This window comes from Echinops telfairi, unplaced genomic scaffold, assembly GCF_000313985.2.
Source record: "Echinops telfairi isolate 266 unplaced genomic scaffold, ASM31398v2 ScPeMD7_5;HRSCAF=22, whole genome shotgun sequence".
Taxonomy (NCBI): Eukaryota; Metazoa; Chordata; class Mammalia; order Afrosoricida; family Tenrecidae; genus Echinops; species Echinops telfairi.
This window is the reverse complement of record NW_022103901.1, coordinates 25,430,543-25,444,513: the sequence shown is the minus strand read 5'-3', so window position 1 is coordinate 25,444,513 and position 13,971 is coordinate 25,430,543. Positions and strand designations below refer to the sequence as shown.

At 44.8% G+C, this 13,971-nt stretch overlaps 1 protein-coding gene across 1 annotated transcript in view; it reads left to right on the top strand.

Moving 5' to 3' along the window:
- The window catches only part of TMC5 (transmembrane channel like 5), a 59,321-nt gene that overhangs the window by 23,501 nt on the left and 21,849 nt on the right, over positions 1–13,971 (top strand). The window contains exons 7-11 of the mRNA XM_004706088.2: positions 848–999; positions 5,223–5,367; positions 6,673–6,828; positions 10,198–10,349; positions 13,888–13,966. Of these exons, the coding sequence (XP_004706145.1) occupies positions 848–999; positions 5,223–5,367; positions 6,673–6,828; positions 10,198–10,349; positions 13,888–13,966 (684 nt within the window). The remainder of the gene's footprint in view (positions 1–847; positions 1,000–5,222; positions 5,368–6,672; positions 6,829–10,197; positions 10,350–13,887; positions 13,967–13,971) is intronic.

Below are 13,971 nucleotides of genomic sequence, written 5' to 3'. Positions count from 1 at the left end.
CTAAACCTATAAATATATGCACGTAGATCTGTTTCCCCACATCCTTATATAAATATATTGGCATATGTACATTCCCATCTTAAAACCTCTATAAATACCCTTTGTCACCTAGTTCTTTCCTCTATTTCCTTTTACTTTCCTCTTGTCCCAGTATCATGGTCAGCCTTCATTTGGGTTTCAGTGATTTCTCTCAGTTACATTGCCCGTGCTGAATCCCAACCAGGCCTCTCACACCCTCCTTGCCAGTGATTTTGGATCACTTGTTGCTCCCCTGTCCCTGGGTTGGTCAGCACCACCAAATTACCAACCTTTGGGCTAGTAGCTGCACACAAACCACTTGCACACACACACACACACACACACACACACACATTGCTATTTAAACAATTGTGACTCATAGTAGCCCTTTGGGGCAGGGCAACTGCTCTGTGATTTTTACCCCCAGGGGATTTCTGAGGCTGTAAATCTTTAAGGAAGCTCAGAGAGCCTCATCCATCTATCTCCCAAAGAGTGATTGGTGGGTTCAAACCACTGACCTCTTTATTAACAACTGCCTACTTAACCCATTGTGCCACTAGAGCTCTTCTAAGGACCTGTCAGTAGATAAACAGGGCCATTCAGTGCTGATTTGTCGCATGTTGATTAGTTGCTGGCTAGTTTCAGGTGACAGGCTGATCCCTCCATTGTAAAATTGGGTAGGTTGGGCTTTCCTGTCCAACTCCAAGCACCTAGTGATCGGGCATCCAGGATCTCAGTGGCCCAAGGGACTCTTTCCCTTGCACAGAAAATTGACTGAACTGGCAGACAGAAGGGGTTAACTGACCTCTGTGCTTTATTGTCCTTTCAGGGTTACTTTGGGGACACAGTGATGTACTACGGCTTCTACACCAACTCTACAATCGGGCAGGAGAGCAGCAGGGCATCATACTACATGCCACTGGCCTACATCTTCACCATCGGGGCATGCTTGGTCGTCTGCTTTTTCAGTTTGCTGTACAGGTATGGAGGGTGGGCATTTCCCAGTCTCGGGCTCTTTTTAAATTGAGATGAGTCTCTATCCTTAGAGACTCACGATTTTCTCAGGTAATAGTTTCACTACAAGTTCAGCTCTCTTGTGCTGTCTGGTCCTTTCTTCTCCAGCAACAGAAAATAGAAGCTCAGGTAGAGGAAGAAAAGATCTTGTGCACCCTTAAAGAAATTGGTCAGTCTGAAAATAAAGGTGCCATGATCCAAGTTGAACAAAAGTGTGTGGGTGGGCCATGGTGAGAGAGGAGAGCCAGAACATACATACACGAGAGAGGCTCAACCTGTCTAACTGAGTGTGCGTTTTATCCTGTTAAAACAGGAGAACCTTCTTTTTTCTCTTTTTACCGTTACATCAGATTTTATTGATGGACTACTATGCATATCATTTAAATTATGGTTATCAACCTAAAAAAATCACTGTTAATTATATACCTTATTGGGAATAAATATAATTTTTGTTTTATTGACATGTGATTCACATACACTATATTTCAGTGGTCTAGGTATATTAGAGAGAGTTGTACAATCATCACTACAATCAATATTAGAACCTTTCTTCATTCTTGTACTCAGTATTATGTATCTCCCCATTTTCCCCCAACCTTCCCTGCCATAACCCTAAGAAACAATCCAGTTACTGTCTCCAGATTTACCTATCCTGAATTTCATATAAATAAAAACATAACCCTCCTCCTTCCCGACAACAGTTAAAAAGTAAAACACACTCAGAAACAGTAACAGGAGTAATGGTTCCCTGAGGATACAGGAAGGAGGTGGGGGAAAGGGGGAATAGGGAGCATATGGCTCCCCATTGATGACTGTAGAACCCCACCCGGTGGGATTGAGCAATGGAATTGTATGTAAGTGGATATATTGGGTCATGTGAGATATGTCAAAAAATTACTATAGGGAGGAAAAAAAGGTTCCTGGGGAAGGGTGGGAAAGGGAGTGGCAAAGAGGAGCTGATATCAAGGAGTTCAAGAAGAAAGAAAATGTCTTGAACCTGGTAGTGGTAGCAATTGTACAATTGTGATCGAACTACGCAATGTTGTGATATCTGTAAGAGTTCCCAATAAAATGATTTAAAAATTTTTAATAAATAAAGAATAAAATAAAACACAGACTTCAATCAGAAAGAAAACAAAAAGCAATGAAAACTAGAACAAACTTAAAATGGGTCAAAAGGAAGAACAAATGATAAGGTGTTAATTTTAACCTAACTACATCAGCTTTCATCCACTTTCCAATGCACTCTGTCTGAGAGCAAGGCTCTTCACGTCACTGGTCAATGGAGCACAGGGTTCTCTGGACGCTTCATCCATGTAGCATTGCTGCAGATGGATTTGGGGCTTTCCCTGTGATCCATAGCCCTCTGCAAACCAGGTGCTCAGGATTTAAACTTGAATACCTCAGGTCTTGGATTTTATTATTTATTATTTATTGGATCATACAGGCTGGTGTGCTTCTATGTGGATTTAGCTATCACCTCAGTTAGATGACTGCTTACTTTAAGACAAATATTTAAGACCCAATGCTATTCTTTCTGATAGCTAGTTACCTTCTGATTTCTTTGCAATAGCACCCATATCATCAATGATCTTCTCCTGAGGGCATGTATCAAGTAGGGCCACATCTTAAGAACTAGCTGTTCTCAGATGAGGGCTACATTTAAGTGTGAGTTCAAAAGTCCATTCACGTATCTATAGTTTATATATGTCCCTGGCCCACTATAGAAATATCATTATAATTTTATTGGGGAATATTATAAATCATCCTCATGGGGCATATGATAATTCTGTTGATAGTATCATTAAGTTAGCCAGTGGCATAGGATTTGAAATACTGCTTAGAAAACTAAAATATACATGATTAGGGCAGATTTTTAGACTAAAATACATGGATTATTGAGTTGTACAGATTAAAACTCAAGTGACTGCATAAACTCATTGTTATGCAAACAATAAAGGTTGTGGTTAGAGCAAAACTTTTAATGAATCTCATGAGTTTCTTTTTGTTGTCTAATGGTTCTGGCTAAAATTTTCAGCACAGTGTTGAATAGGAGTAGAGATAGGTGGAATCCTGTCTTATTCCTGTTCTCAGAGGACATGTTTTCAGTTTTTCCTCCTCAAATGTGATTCTGGGTGTTGGTTTTTCATATATGACCTTTAATGTTTTCAAGAATTTCCCCTCTATTATCTTCTATCCCTGTTTTGTTGAGGACTTTTTAATTAGAAATCAGATTAGATACTGTCAAGTGCCTTTTCAGCATCTACTGATTTGATCATGACTCTTGTTCTTTGTCTTATTTATGTGATGGATTGCATTGGTTGTTTTTCTAAATGTTGAGCCATCTTTGAATCCCTCCTATGTACTTGATCCTGGTGAATCATTTTTTGCTATATTGTTGGGTTCTATTAGATAAAATTTTTTTTGAGGACTTTTGCATCTATGTTCATGAGGTATATTGGTCTGTAGTTTTCTGTCCTTGGATCTTTGCCTGGTTTGTTATTGGGCTTATAATTACTTCATAGAATAAGTTTGCTGTTCCTTTCAATATTCTGGAATCGTCTATGTGGAATTGGTGACAGCTCTTCACTGAATACTTGGTAGAATTCCCCTGTGAGGCCATGGACTTTTCTTGGTTGGAAATTTCTTGATGACCTTCTCTATTTCTCCTTTTATTTTGAGTCTTTTGAGGTTTTCCGCATCAGTCTGTGTTAGTTTGGGTAAATGATGGATTTCTGGATATTTGTCTATTTCTTCTAGGTTATTAAATTCTTTGCAGTATGGTCTTTCATAGTAGTATGTTAATAGTCTTGTATATCATTTGAACTTATTGTGATGTTGCCCTTTGCATCTCTGATTCTAGATATTTGATCTAGATCTTTCTTTTCCTTTGTTAAATTTGCCAGCCTTCTGAAAATCTTGTTAATCCTTTCATAAGATCCAACTTCTTGTCTTATTGATTTTCCCCTTGTTTTTCTGTTTTCCAATTCATTTATTTTGCTAATCTTTATGATGTCTTCTCTCCTCTTGTTGGAGAGTTTATGCTGTTGCCCTTGTTCCAGTTGTTGAAGGTGCTGGATTAGAGTGTTGATTTTGGATGTCTCCTATTTCTTTTCATGTGTGCATTAATTGCTATAAATTGTCTCCAATAACTGCTTTTGCAGTATCCCAAAGGTTTTGTTATGTTGTGTTATCGTTCTGTGAAAGGAATTTCTTAATTTCATCACTTATTTTAGTGACTCAGTTGTTTTTAAGTAGTATGTTGTTCAGTCCCCATGATTTGACTTTGTATTCTTGGCTCATTTTAAGCTTTGTGGGGTGATAAAACTGACCAATCTCCACGCTAGTGTTCCATGTATTTTATTTGCATGGTCTCACCCAGTCATTTGGTAGGAGTTGCAAATACAAGGCTAATTCCCTGCATGGCAGATGAGTCCTGTTAATAACACCCCATGATACCCAGCTACCACTTGTCATCGAGTTCATTATTGGGTCAGAATAGAACTATGCTCCATAGGGTTTTCAATGACTTGATTTTCATAAGTAGTTTGCCAAGCCTTTCTTGTGAGGTGCCTCTGTGTGGACTCAAGCCTGTTTCCAGTTAGAAGCTAGGCTCCTCAACCATTTGTACCACCCAGAGGCTCCCTTTACCCAATGTAAAAATGTGACGAGTGAGATGCACAGCAGTAAATATCACAAAGCTGGGAAAGCTAGGGTTTCGAGCCAAGCCACCCCATTGCTAAGCTTTTGATCAAAATTGATTGCTGATTCAGGTGACAGGCTGATCCCATTGTAAAATTGTGTTGGCTGGGGGACAGACAACCAAAAAGTGGATGAAGGGAGACGTCGGACAGGGCAAGATATGACAAAATACCCATTTATAAACTATCAAGGGCTCATGCGGGAGGGGGGAGCGGGGAGGGAGGGGAAAAATGAGGACCTAATGTCGGGGGTTTAAATGGAGAGAAAATGTTTTGAGAAACGATGTACAAATGCGCTTTACACAATTGATGTGTGTATGGATTGGGATAACAGTTGTATGAGCCCCTAATAAAATGTTAAAAAAGAAAAAAAAAATTGTGTTGGCTGGGGAAAGGCAACATCTTTTGATGACCACCGTGAATGCTAGGACCTTGCTTTATTATGCCGTTGGCAATGATCCTTGTGTGTTTGGTCTCTACTTTTCATAGCATGGCCAGATATTTCCGGAACAACTTCATTAACCCCCACATTTACTCCAGAGGAATTGCTAAACTTATCTTTTGCTGGGACTTCACTGTCACTCATGAAAAGGCTGTGAAGCTGAAACAGAAGAACCTCAGCACTGAGATAAAAGTAAGACAAGCCTGCTCAACCCACTTTTCTATGGCCAGTCTCCTCCTTTGGCCAATGTATTCTTAATTTTTATAAAATAATAATGAATTGTTTTTATTGCCTCCAAACAAAAACCCATTGCCATTAAGGGCATTCTGACTCAGTGATCCTGTAGTAGGATTTCCGAGAATGTAAATCTCTATGGGAGCAGATAGCCTCGTATTTCTTCCACAGAACAGCTGGTGAGCTTGAACCACCAACCTGGTGGTTAGCAGTAACAATTATACAATGGTTCCATCAGGGTTCCTCAGTGCCACCTGGGCTCCCAGGAAATTGGCAAAAACTTTAAAATATACATAATGTGCAGTGTTGGTGATGATGTAGGGAAATGGGCATTTTTATATGGCATTGGTGGCTTTGTACAACTTTATTAAAGGGCAGTGTAGACATTGGTATCAAAAATTTTAATGTGCATAGTTCAAGGTTTAAAATTTTACCCTCAGGCATTGGTTTTCAACTGGGGGTAATTTTACCTCCCCAGGGGATGTTTGGCCATGTGTGCAGAATTTTGGGGTTCTCATACTTGTCCTAGTTGGGTAGGGTCTACTAGCGAGTACAGTTCAGGGATGCTGGTAAGCATCTTAACAAGACACGGGACAATCCCTGGCTTCTGAAAAATTATCTGAATCAAGATGTAAATAGGACCTAAATTGAGAAATTCTAGACTATAGGAAAACAAGTAAACCACAACAACAGTTCATTAAAAGGAAAGAGCAAAGCAATTCCAAGCAGAAGGCCTTTGTAAAGAGGGTGGACAATGTTAGCCTCTCCCTTGGCGTGGCTATCCAGTTTATTCTTCAGCAAAGAGCTCCATCATCTTAACGTGTCTTCCTTCAGAACATGGCCTCAATAACTAGTTCTACCTCTCCTTTTCTGCTGGTGCTGTCAGGCAAGCATTGGACTGCTAGCTAACACCATGGTCAGTGGTTCAACCCCACTATGCAGAAGAAAGATGAAGCTGTCTGCTCCCCTAAAGATTTATAGCTTTGGAAACGCTATAAGGTCCACCATGAGTTCCAGTTGACTCAATGGCAGTGAGTTTGATTGGGGGAGTCCTCTAACATGAAAAAAGGAATCCATGTGGCCCTGGGAATTCTTGGCCCCATTTGAAATTCTTCTCAGGCTCTCCCATGATCTACATCCATCAGCAAATTACCCATCTCTCTTTCCTGTGGAAGTGGGGGCGGGTTGGTATCTCTGGGCATGGTGCCTGGGCTAATAGTGGAGAGGGGTCTTTTGGTCAACTTCACTTCGTTGTGTTTGTAGGAGAACCTGTCAGAAATCCGACACGAGAACATCAGTTTGACAGTTAATCAGCGACTGCTGCGCTTGTCTGCTCACGCCGTGGCCTGGGTTGTCTCTACTGGCGTGGCCATTGCCTGCTGTGTAGCTGTTTACTACTTGGCGCTGGACAACTCCAAGGTAACTCCAGAGGGGCTGGATCACCAAGGTCCAGAGCAAAGAGAAACAGGTGAAGGGATGAGATGCTGGAGTGCCAGTGAGGTCCATTGGTACCACCTGGAAGTAGAATCTGGGAACCAGACTGAGAACCTGCTTTGTCACCAGATCACCGGGGGATGTTTGTACTGGAGTCAGGAGCTCTGTGCAAGTGGTGGGGAGGATGGGCACTTTGTAGACTTAGGATCGTGTTCTGGTTTCTTCCTCTAATATTCGGAAGGTCTCACCTAGCACTTAGCACAGAGTAGATGGATGGACTTGTTGTTAGGGGCCATTGAGTCCATTCTGACTCATAGTAGCCTGTGTATAATAGATCAAAGCACTGCCCAGTCCTGTGCCATTCTCATAGTAGTTAGGTCGGAGTCACCATTGTTGAAGTCACCGTATCAATCCATCTCCTTGAGGGTCTTCCTCTTTTTTGTTGCCCTTCTACTTACCAAGCACGATGTCCTTTTCCAAGTATTGGTCACTCCTCACAACAGGACCAAAGTACATGAAATGAAGTCTCGCTAAGACCCCCTTCTATGGAACATTCAGGCTATATTTTTTCCAAAACCGATTTGTCATTTTGGTATTCCACAGTACTTTCAATATTATTTGCTAGCACTATAGTTCAAATGCATCGATTCTTCTTCAATCTTCCTCATGCACTGCCTACCTTTCACATTTGTATAAGGCCCTGAAAACATCATGGACTGGATCAGGGGCACTTTAGTCCTCAAAGAAACATCCTTGCTCTTCAACATTTTAAGGAGGTCATACCAAGTGAAATAATTGCACAGCAACGTGACTAATACCCCAGTTACATGAAATAGTCAAATATCCAGAAACCATAAATAATCAGCGGTTACAGGAGGTAGGAGAGGGGGTTGGAGGCGAGGGAGTTTGGCTCAGGAAGCGTGGCCTGGAAAAGGACGGTGAGAACAGATGCGCAGCATGAAGACTGTAACTAATGTGACTGAATTCGTCCATGTGGAAGTTCCTGAAGGTTTGTTGGGTGTGCTCTGATCATAATGAAAGAACAAATGTAAAAGAACATTCCTTCCTCACTCACGGGAGCAGCACTAGCTAGTCCTCCAACTCGTCTCTCCTGGCGACCACAGGCCTATCCAGTCAGGAATTGTTCTTCACCTTTGACAGAGGACGGATCCAGATCTCAGGAAGCTGCGACAGGGTACTTAAATCCATTTATCCAGTTGGTCGTCCCGCGGAGGCTTGCCTGCTGCTGTGATGCTTGAAGCTGTGTCACTGGTATTTCAAATACCAGCAGGGTCGCCCAAAGCGAGCAAGTTTCAGTGAAGCTTCCACTCATGGTGACACTGTAGGACAGAGGAGAACTGTCCCATGGGGTTTCAAGGTGGACATCTTTAGGGGAGGAGTCTTTTTGGACTTAGTCTTGGGCTACCGACCCCAAAATCAGCGGCTCAGACCCACCAGCTCCTCCAAGGGAGAACGATAAGGCTGGCTTGTTCGCTTTGGGCAACCTTGCTGGTTTTTTAAATACCAGTGACACAGCTTCCAGCATCACAGCAGCAGGCAAGCCTCCACGGGACGACCAACTGGATAAATTTTCTGATGACCTATAGTCTTGGAGACCCTCTGGAGCAGTCCCGCCATGTCCTATAGGGCCACTATGAGCCAAAATCAGCGGCTCAGACCCACCAGCTGCTCCAAGGGAGAACAATAAGGCTGGCTTGTTCGCTTTGGGCAACCTTGCTGGTTTTTTAAATACCAGTGACACAGCTTCCAGCATCACAGCAGCCGGCAAGCCTCCACGGGACGACCAACTGGATAAATTTCCTGATGATCTATAGTCTTGGAGACCCTCTGGAGCAGTCCCGCCATGTCCTATAGGGCCACTATGAGTCAGAATTAACTCTGTGACAGTGAAATTTTTCATCCTCATGCAAGCAGACTGCCACATCTTTCTCTCACAGAGCTGCTTGTGGCTTCAAACCGCTGATCTTTCAGTTGGCGGGCAAGCGCTGAACCCCTGTGCCACCAGGACACCTGAGATGGAATTACTTCCCTTTCTTTCGCAAGCCTCCACTCTGTGCCAGCCAAGGCCAGTCTGGTGCCCAAGTCCAGAGGTCACCATTCATTCAGTCCTATAACCTAATGTAAAGGGGCCCCACTGGGCCTGGCCTGGTCTCATTTCATTCTTGCACCATCCAGTCCCTGCCCCTGCCCCTGTGGGTCCTGATAGTGTCCCCAGTGTGCAGATGGGAAGGGAGGCACAGAGGGGCTGAGCGTCTGGCTCCAGGCATATTACCGCCTGTAAGTGTGTGTGTGTGTGTGTGTGTGTGTGTGTGTGTGTGTGTCCAAAGACAGGACCCAGCATATTGCCGCCTGTAAGTGTGTGTGTGTGTGTCCAAAGACAGGACCCAGCATATTACCACCTATAAGTGTGTGTGTGTGTGTGTGTGTGTGTGTATGTGTCCAAAGACAGGACCCAGAGTGCCAGTGGTACTTCCCACACAGAAGTTGGGGGGCAGTCAGGCTGGCAGGCTGTGAAACAACGCACAGGGGCATCTTGCCAGGCCTCTACTCCCCCTGAAAAAAGAGTCATGCGTGGGCTGGCAGAGGTGCCCCTGCCCCCTCTCTGGCGCTCAACAACAGGTAAAGCCTGATGGCCGGGAGCCAGGCCACTTAGGAGAAGGGGAGAGTGACCCGTGGGCAGTGGCTCCAGGGGCCAAGCTCACCATCCTGGGCCTCGTGGTGGGGAAAGTCGCTCACAGATTAGCTGTTTGGTTGGCCTGGCTTTAAATGTGCCACCTCCTGGCGGGAGGATCCCGGACCACCCCCTTGCCTCTCTCTGCCTGTTTGCCCATTGGTGAAGGGACGTCTATTAACAGGTGAAGGGAGCCCTGATGGCACAGTGGTTAAGCGCTCTGCTGGCAACCAAAAGGTCAACACTTCCACCAGCCGCTCTCTGTGGGAGAAAGGTGTGGAATTCTTATCTCAAGAGGATGCCGCCCTGGAGACCCTATGGGGCAGTGTACTCTGTCCTGCAGGGTCGCTCTGAGCCGGCATCCGCTCTGAGACGGCACACACAGCATTGGCCCGGACTGACTGGGCTTTGGCGAGGATGAAATGCCATGTGGGTGGAAGTGGCACAGGGTCAGGGCACCAGGGGCCACTGGTGGGTTCCAACCACCAAGCTCTAGAGTCGAAGCCAAGAACAGATAGTGACACCACCAGGGGACCGCCAATCAATGGTAGCTCACTAGTGAGCCCACGATGTTTCCCAGGTGGGGGTCTTGCGAGTGGGGCAGGGAGCGAGTGGTTCCGGGCAGGGTCAGCATCTCCGTCCGCCCCCTCCATCCCCTGCAGTTCCTGAATAAGCACAAGGACCCCGGGGCCGTGCTGCTGCTGCCCTTCGTCGTGTCCTGCATCAACCTGGCGGTGCCACGCTTCTATTCCATGTTTGGGCTGGTGGAGAGGTATGAGATGCCCGGGCACGAAGTCTACACGCTCCTGATCCGGTAGGTGCCCCTGCCCGGCCAGGCGCCGCTTTTTTCTGCAAAGTGACAGAGAGCTTGAAAGGGGTACAGCCTCATTGCCAAGTCCTCTTCTCCAGCAAGAACTTGAGAGCAAGCTGTGTCTGAGTGGGGTGGGCTAGAAGCCTCACCCAGAGGCCTGAGCCGTTCCCAGAAACTACAGCTGTGGAATTCCTCTGCCTTTGGCTCAGCGGGATAGGGCTTCCCTTTCGCAGCTGCTGTCAGTGGAGGATTCTCCGAGTGCTTCCAGGAATGAGCCATACCGTTCCTCGTTCCTCGGGTAGTGCACTGCACAAAAGCTCCTGGCTGAGGAGTTGTGTGGAGACTGAAACCCACCCCATTTCCATCGCCAAACTGTGAGCCCTGGAACCCGTTGCATTTGTATGTTCAGGGAAACAGGTGTTATGGGGGAGGGCCTTTGGCTGGAAGGGGACCTCCCTTCTGTCGCTCCCGCAAAGGTACGGTATGTGCTACAGGTATAGCCATAAGTGTGGGACTATCCAAACCTTCTCCCCATGTCTCTTCCTGCTAGTTCTTGGCTATGGTGGGTGTATCATGACACCAGACCCCCAAGCAGGAGCCTTCGTGGTTTCTGTCTCATGGTGGCCCCGTGTGTCTGTGCAGAAATGTGTTCCTTGGGCTTTTTAAAAAAGAGTATTTTATTGTGTTTTTTGGTCCACATCACAGTTCAGGGCCCCATTTGGCGTTTCTACACCAGTTGTTCAGGGGTGTTGGTTACATTCTTCACAATGCAGGAGCATTCTCCTTTCTCTTCTTTATTTTGTTTCCATTCCCTTACACTCTCATCTGTGTTTTAAAGTACGTGTTGACTGTTTGGGCATATATTTGTGACTCTTTTCCAAAGGAACTGTGTGAAGTTTGGGTTGACGAGAGAAACAAATTCATAGAGACACCCATATGTGTATAAGAAGAGCTTTATATAAAGAGTAAGTGTACATTAAGAAAACATCCCAAACTAATCCGGATCAAGTCCATAAGTCCGATATTAGACCATATGTCTGGTACCAATCTATAAAGTCCTCTTCAGACTCACGAAATATATGCAATGACGCCAAATGCAGGAAGATTACAGGCCTGTGGGTGGGAAGTCTTGTGGATCCAGTGGCATTGGAAGCATCTCAGCACTGGCAGGGGTCTCCACGTGACTCCTCCAGTTCAGGGCACTAGTATTGCTCCAAGTGTCTTGTCAGCTGCAATGTCTTCCAGGGAGTGAGCCTGTGTCCTGCCTCCAGTGAGCTATTTATCTCCGTAGCGCCTCCCAATGAGGTCATCAAGCTGCAACCTGATTGTCAGGATAAACTCCACCCTTTCACTCAAATACTCTCAAATTGACAACAGATTATGTAACTACCACAGGAGCACAGTTCTAAGAGATGATATTCATTATCTCCTTAGCCAGCTTGTTATCTGGCTACAAGGGTCATAAGGGTTAGTTTGGGTTCAAAGTTTGAAGATCATCTCAAGGCAGTAGTCTTGGGGAGTCCATGAATCCCAACTAGTACAATAAATCTGTTGGAAGTGTGTGTGTGTGTGTGTGTGTGTGTGTGTTTGTGTGTGTGCTTTTTTAAAAGGAAATAAGGCAATTTGAGGTTCTGTTGCACATTTTCCTCCCAGTCTATCAGGGTCCATCTCTTGTTGCCTGATTGGAATAGTTGGTCGTGGTAGCCGGGCATATTGAGTTCTTCTGATCTCTGGGTAGATGAGGTCATGGTTCGTGTAGACTATTTGTTCTTAGACTAATTTCTTCTCTGAGTCTTTAATTTGCTTCTTTCTTTTCTTTTCTATTTTTTTTTTTTTGCTCCAGATGATTAGAGACCATTTGTTTTATCTTAGATAATCCATAAGGTTTCACTTGCTAAAATTTAAAAAGTGGATCACCACGTTTTTCTTCAAGACACCGCCGAGTAGACTCAAAATTCCCACGGAGTGCACTGACAAGGGGTACCACTCAAGGACTTCATGCAGTAAAGGCGATTGATTTTGAGAGCCTTATTTCTTGGTTAGGCACTGGACAAAAGTTTGGGGCTCTGGCATTGAACAAGACCCATTTAGTTCCTTCCTTCGTGGAAGTTAAGAGTTTAGCACAACGGTTCTCAGTCTTGAGTGTATCAGCATCACCTGGAGCGCTTCGCCAAGCCCAGCTTGTGAGGCCCCACTCTCAGAGTTGCTGATTCTGTAGTCTGGGTGGAGTCTAAGATTCTAACAAGTTTCTAGGTGGCGCTGATGCTGTTGGGCTGGGTATCACAATTTGAGAATCACTAACCTAGTGGCAAATACTTCTTGGTTGGCCTGTGACAGAGCTCTTTTAAGACCAGCAGGTACCAAAAATAAATAAATTAATTTAATTAAACCAGCAGGCACCATCCAAGACCCAACAATTGGTCTCTATTTGCCTGGAGAAGCAGAGAAAGAAGGAAAGTCAGGAATGGGAAGCTCGGAGCTAGGTGGCCAATTGCCTCCATAAACAACTAATGCCTCTTTTCCCTGGAGACCAGAACCAGAGGGCAAACAGTTACCATGACTTAACATTTGGATTAACAATTCTATAGAAAAATCCTGATCAAAAGGGGGGGGGGGAATATAGTACAAAGTATCAAATTCAGGGACTTTAGACTTTCTGGAGACTGGATAAGCCCTGGACACCTCAAACAAAAAATATCCTTGAAGTGTTCTTAAATCCAAGCAATAGAACTAGTAAAGAATCCTGCCGTGAACACTGTTGTTCTCTCAAGATCTTTCTCCAGGGGATCTAATTGACATCCACTGGAAATATGAGAGGAAACATTAGGGGGTGATGAGGGCATGTTAATGGGAAGGAAGAGCTCAGAAAAGAAGGATGAGAACGGCTGCACACCTGGAAGAATGTCACAGTGATGTGTGGAAACTGTTACATGGGTGTGTAATATGATGTGTATATCTCCAACAACAGCAAGATACGTAAAGAAGAAGAAGAACCCAGTAGGTATTGAATTAAGCAAACTGAGCATAAAATCCTCTACCTGGATAGAGTTATGAAACAAAAGTGAGGACCATTAAGAAGTGTTTAATAGCATGTATACTGTGCATGCTCAGCACTCAGTAAATGCTCCACGTGCTGACTATTATCACTCCGAGGAGGAGAACCAGAGAGCTTAGAGATGCGCCCAAAGAAAGTGTACCTGTCAGAATAAATTGGGCTATGCTGTGAACAGACACCCCTCTCCCCTTAATTGTGGTGTGCTCTGTTACATAGCCATTGTGGATTGGCAGGGGGTCTGCTCACAATGGTGGTCTCAGGGGTTCAGGCTAAGGAAGCAGCTATGCTCACTCTCCAGTGTTGCCGATCTCCATCCCAGAGGGAAGAGCGTGAACTCCGGAGGGTCTCACGCTGGCATTTAAATGCCCCGGCCTAGAAGTGACACCAGGTGACACATGTCATAACTCATTCGCCAGAGTGGTGACTTGCAGGAAACCTGGGCAGACAGCTCTATGAGGGTGATAATCATTGTTTTCTGTTATTCAGAAACATCTTCCTGAAAATATCCATCATTGGGATCCTGTGCTACTACTGGCTCAACATTATGGCCGTGTCTGGTGAAATGGTGAG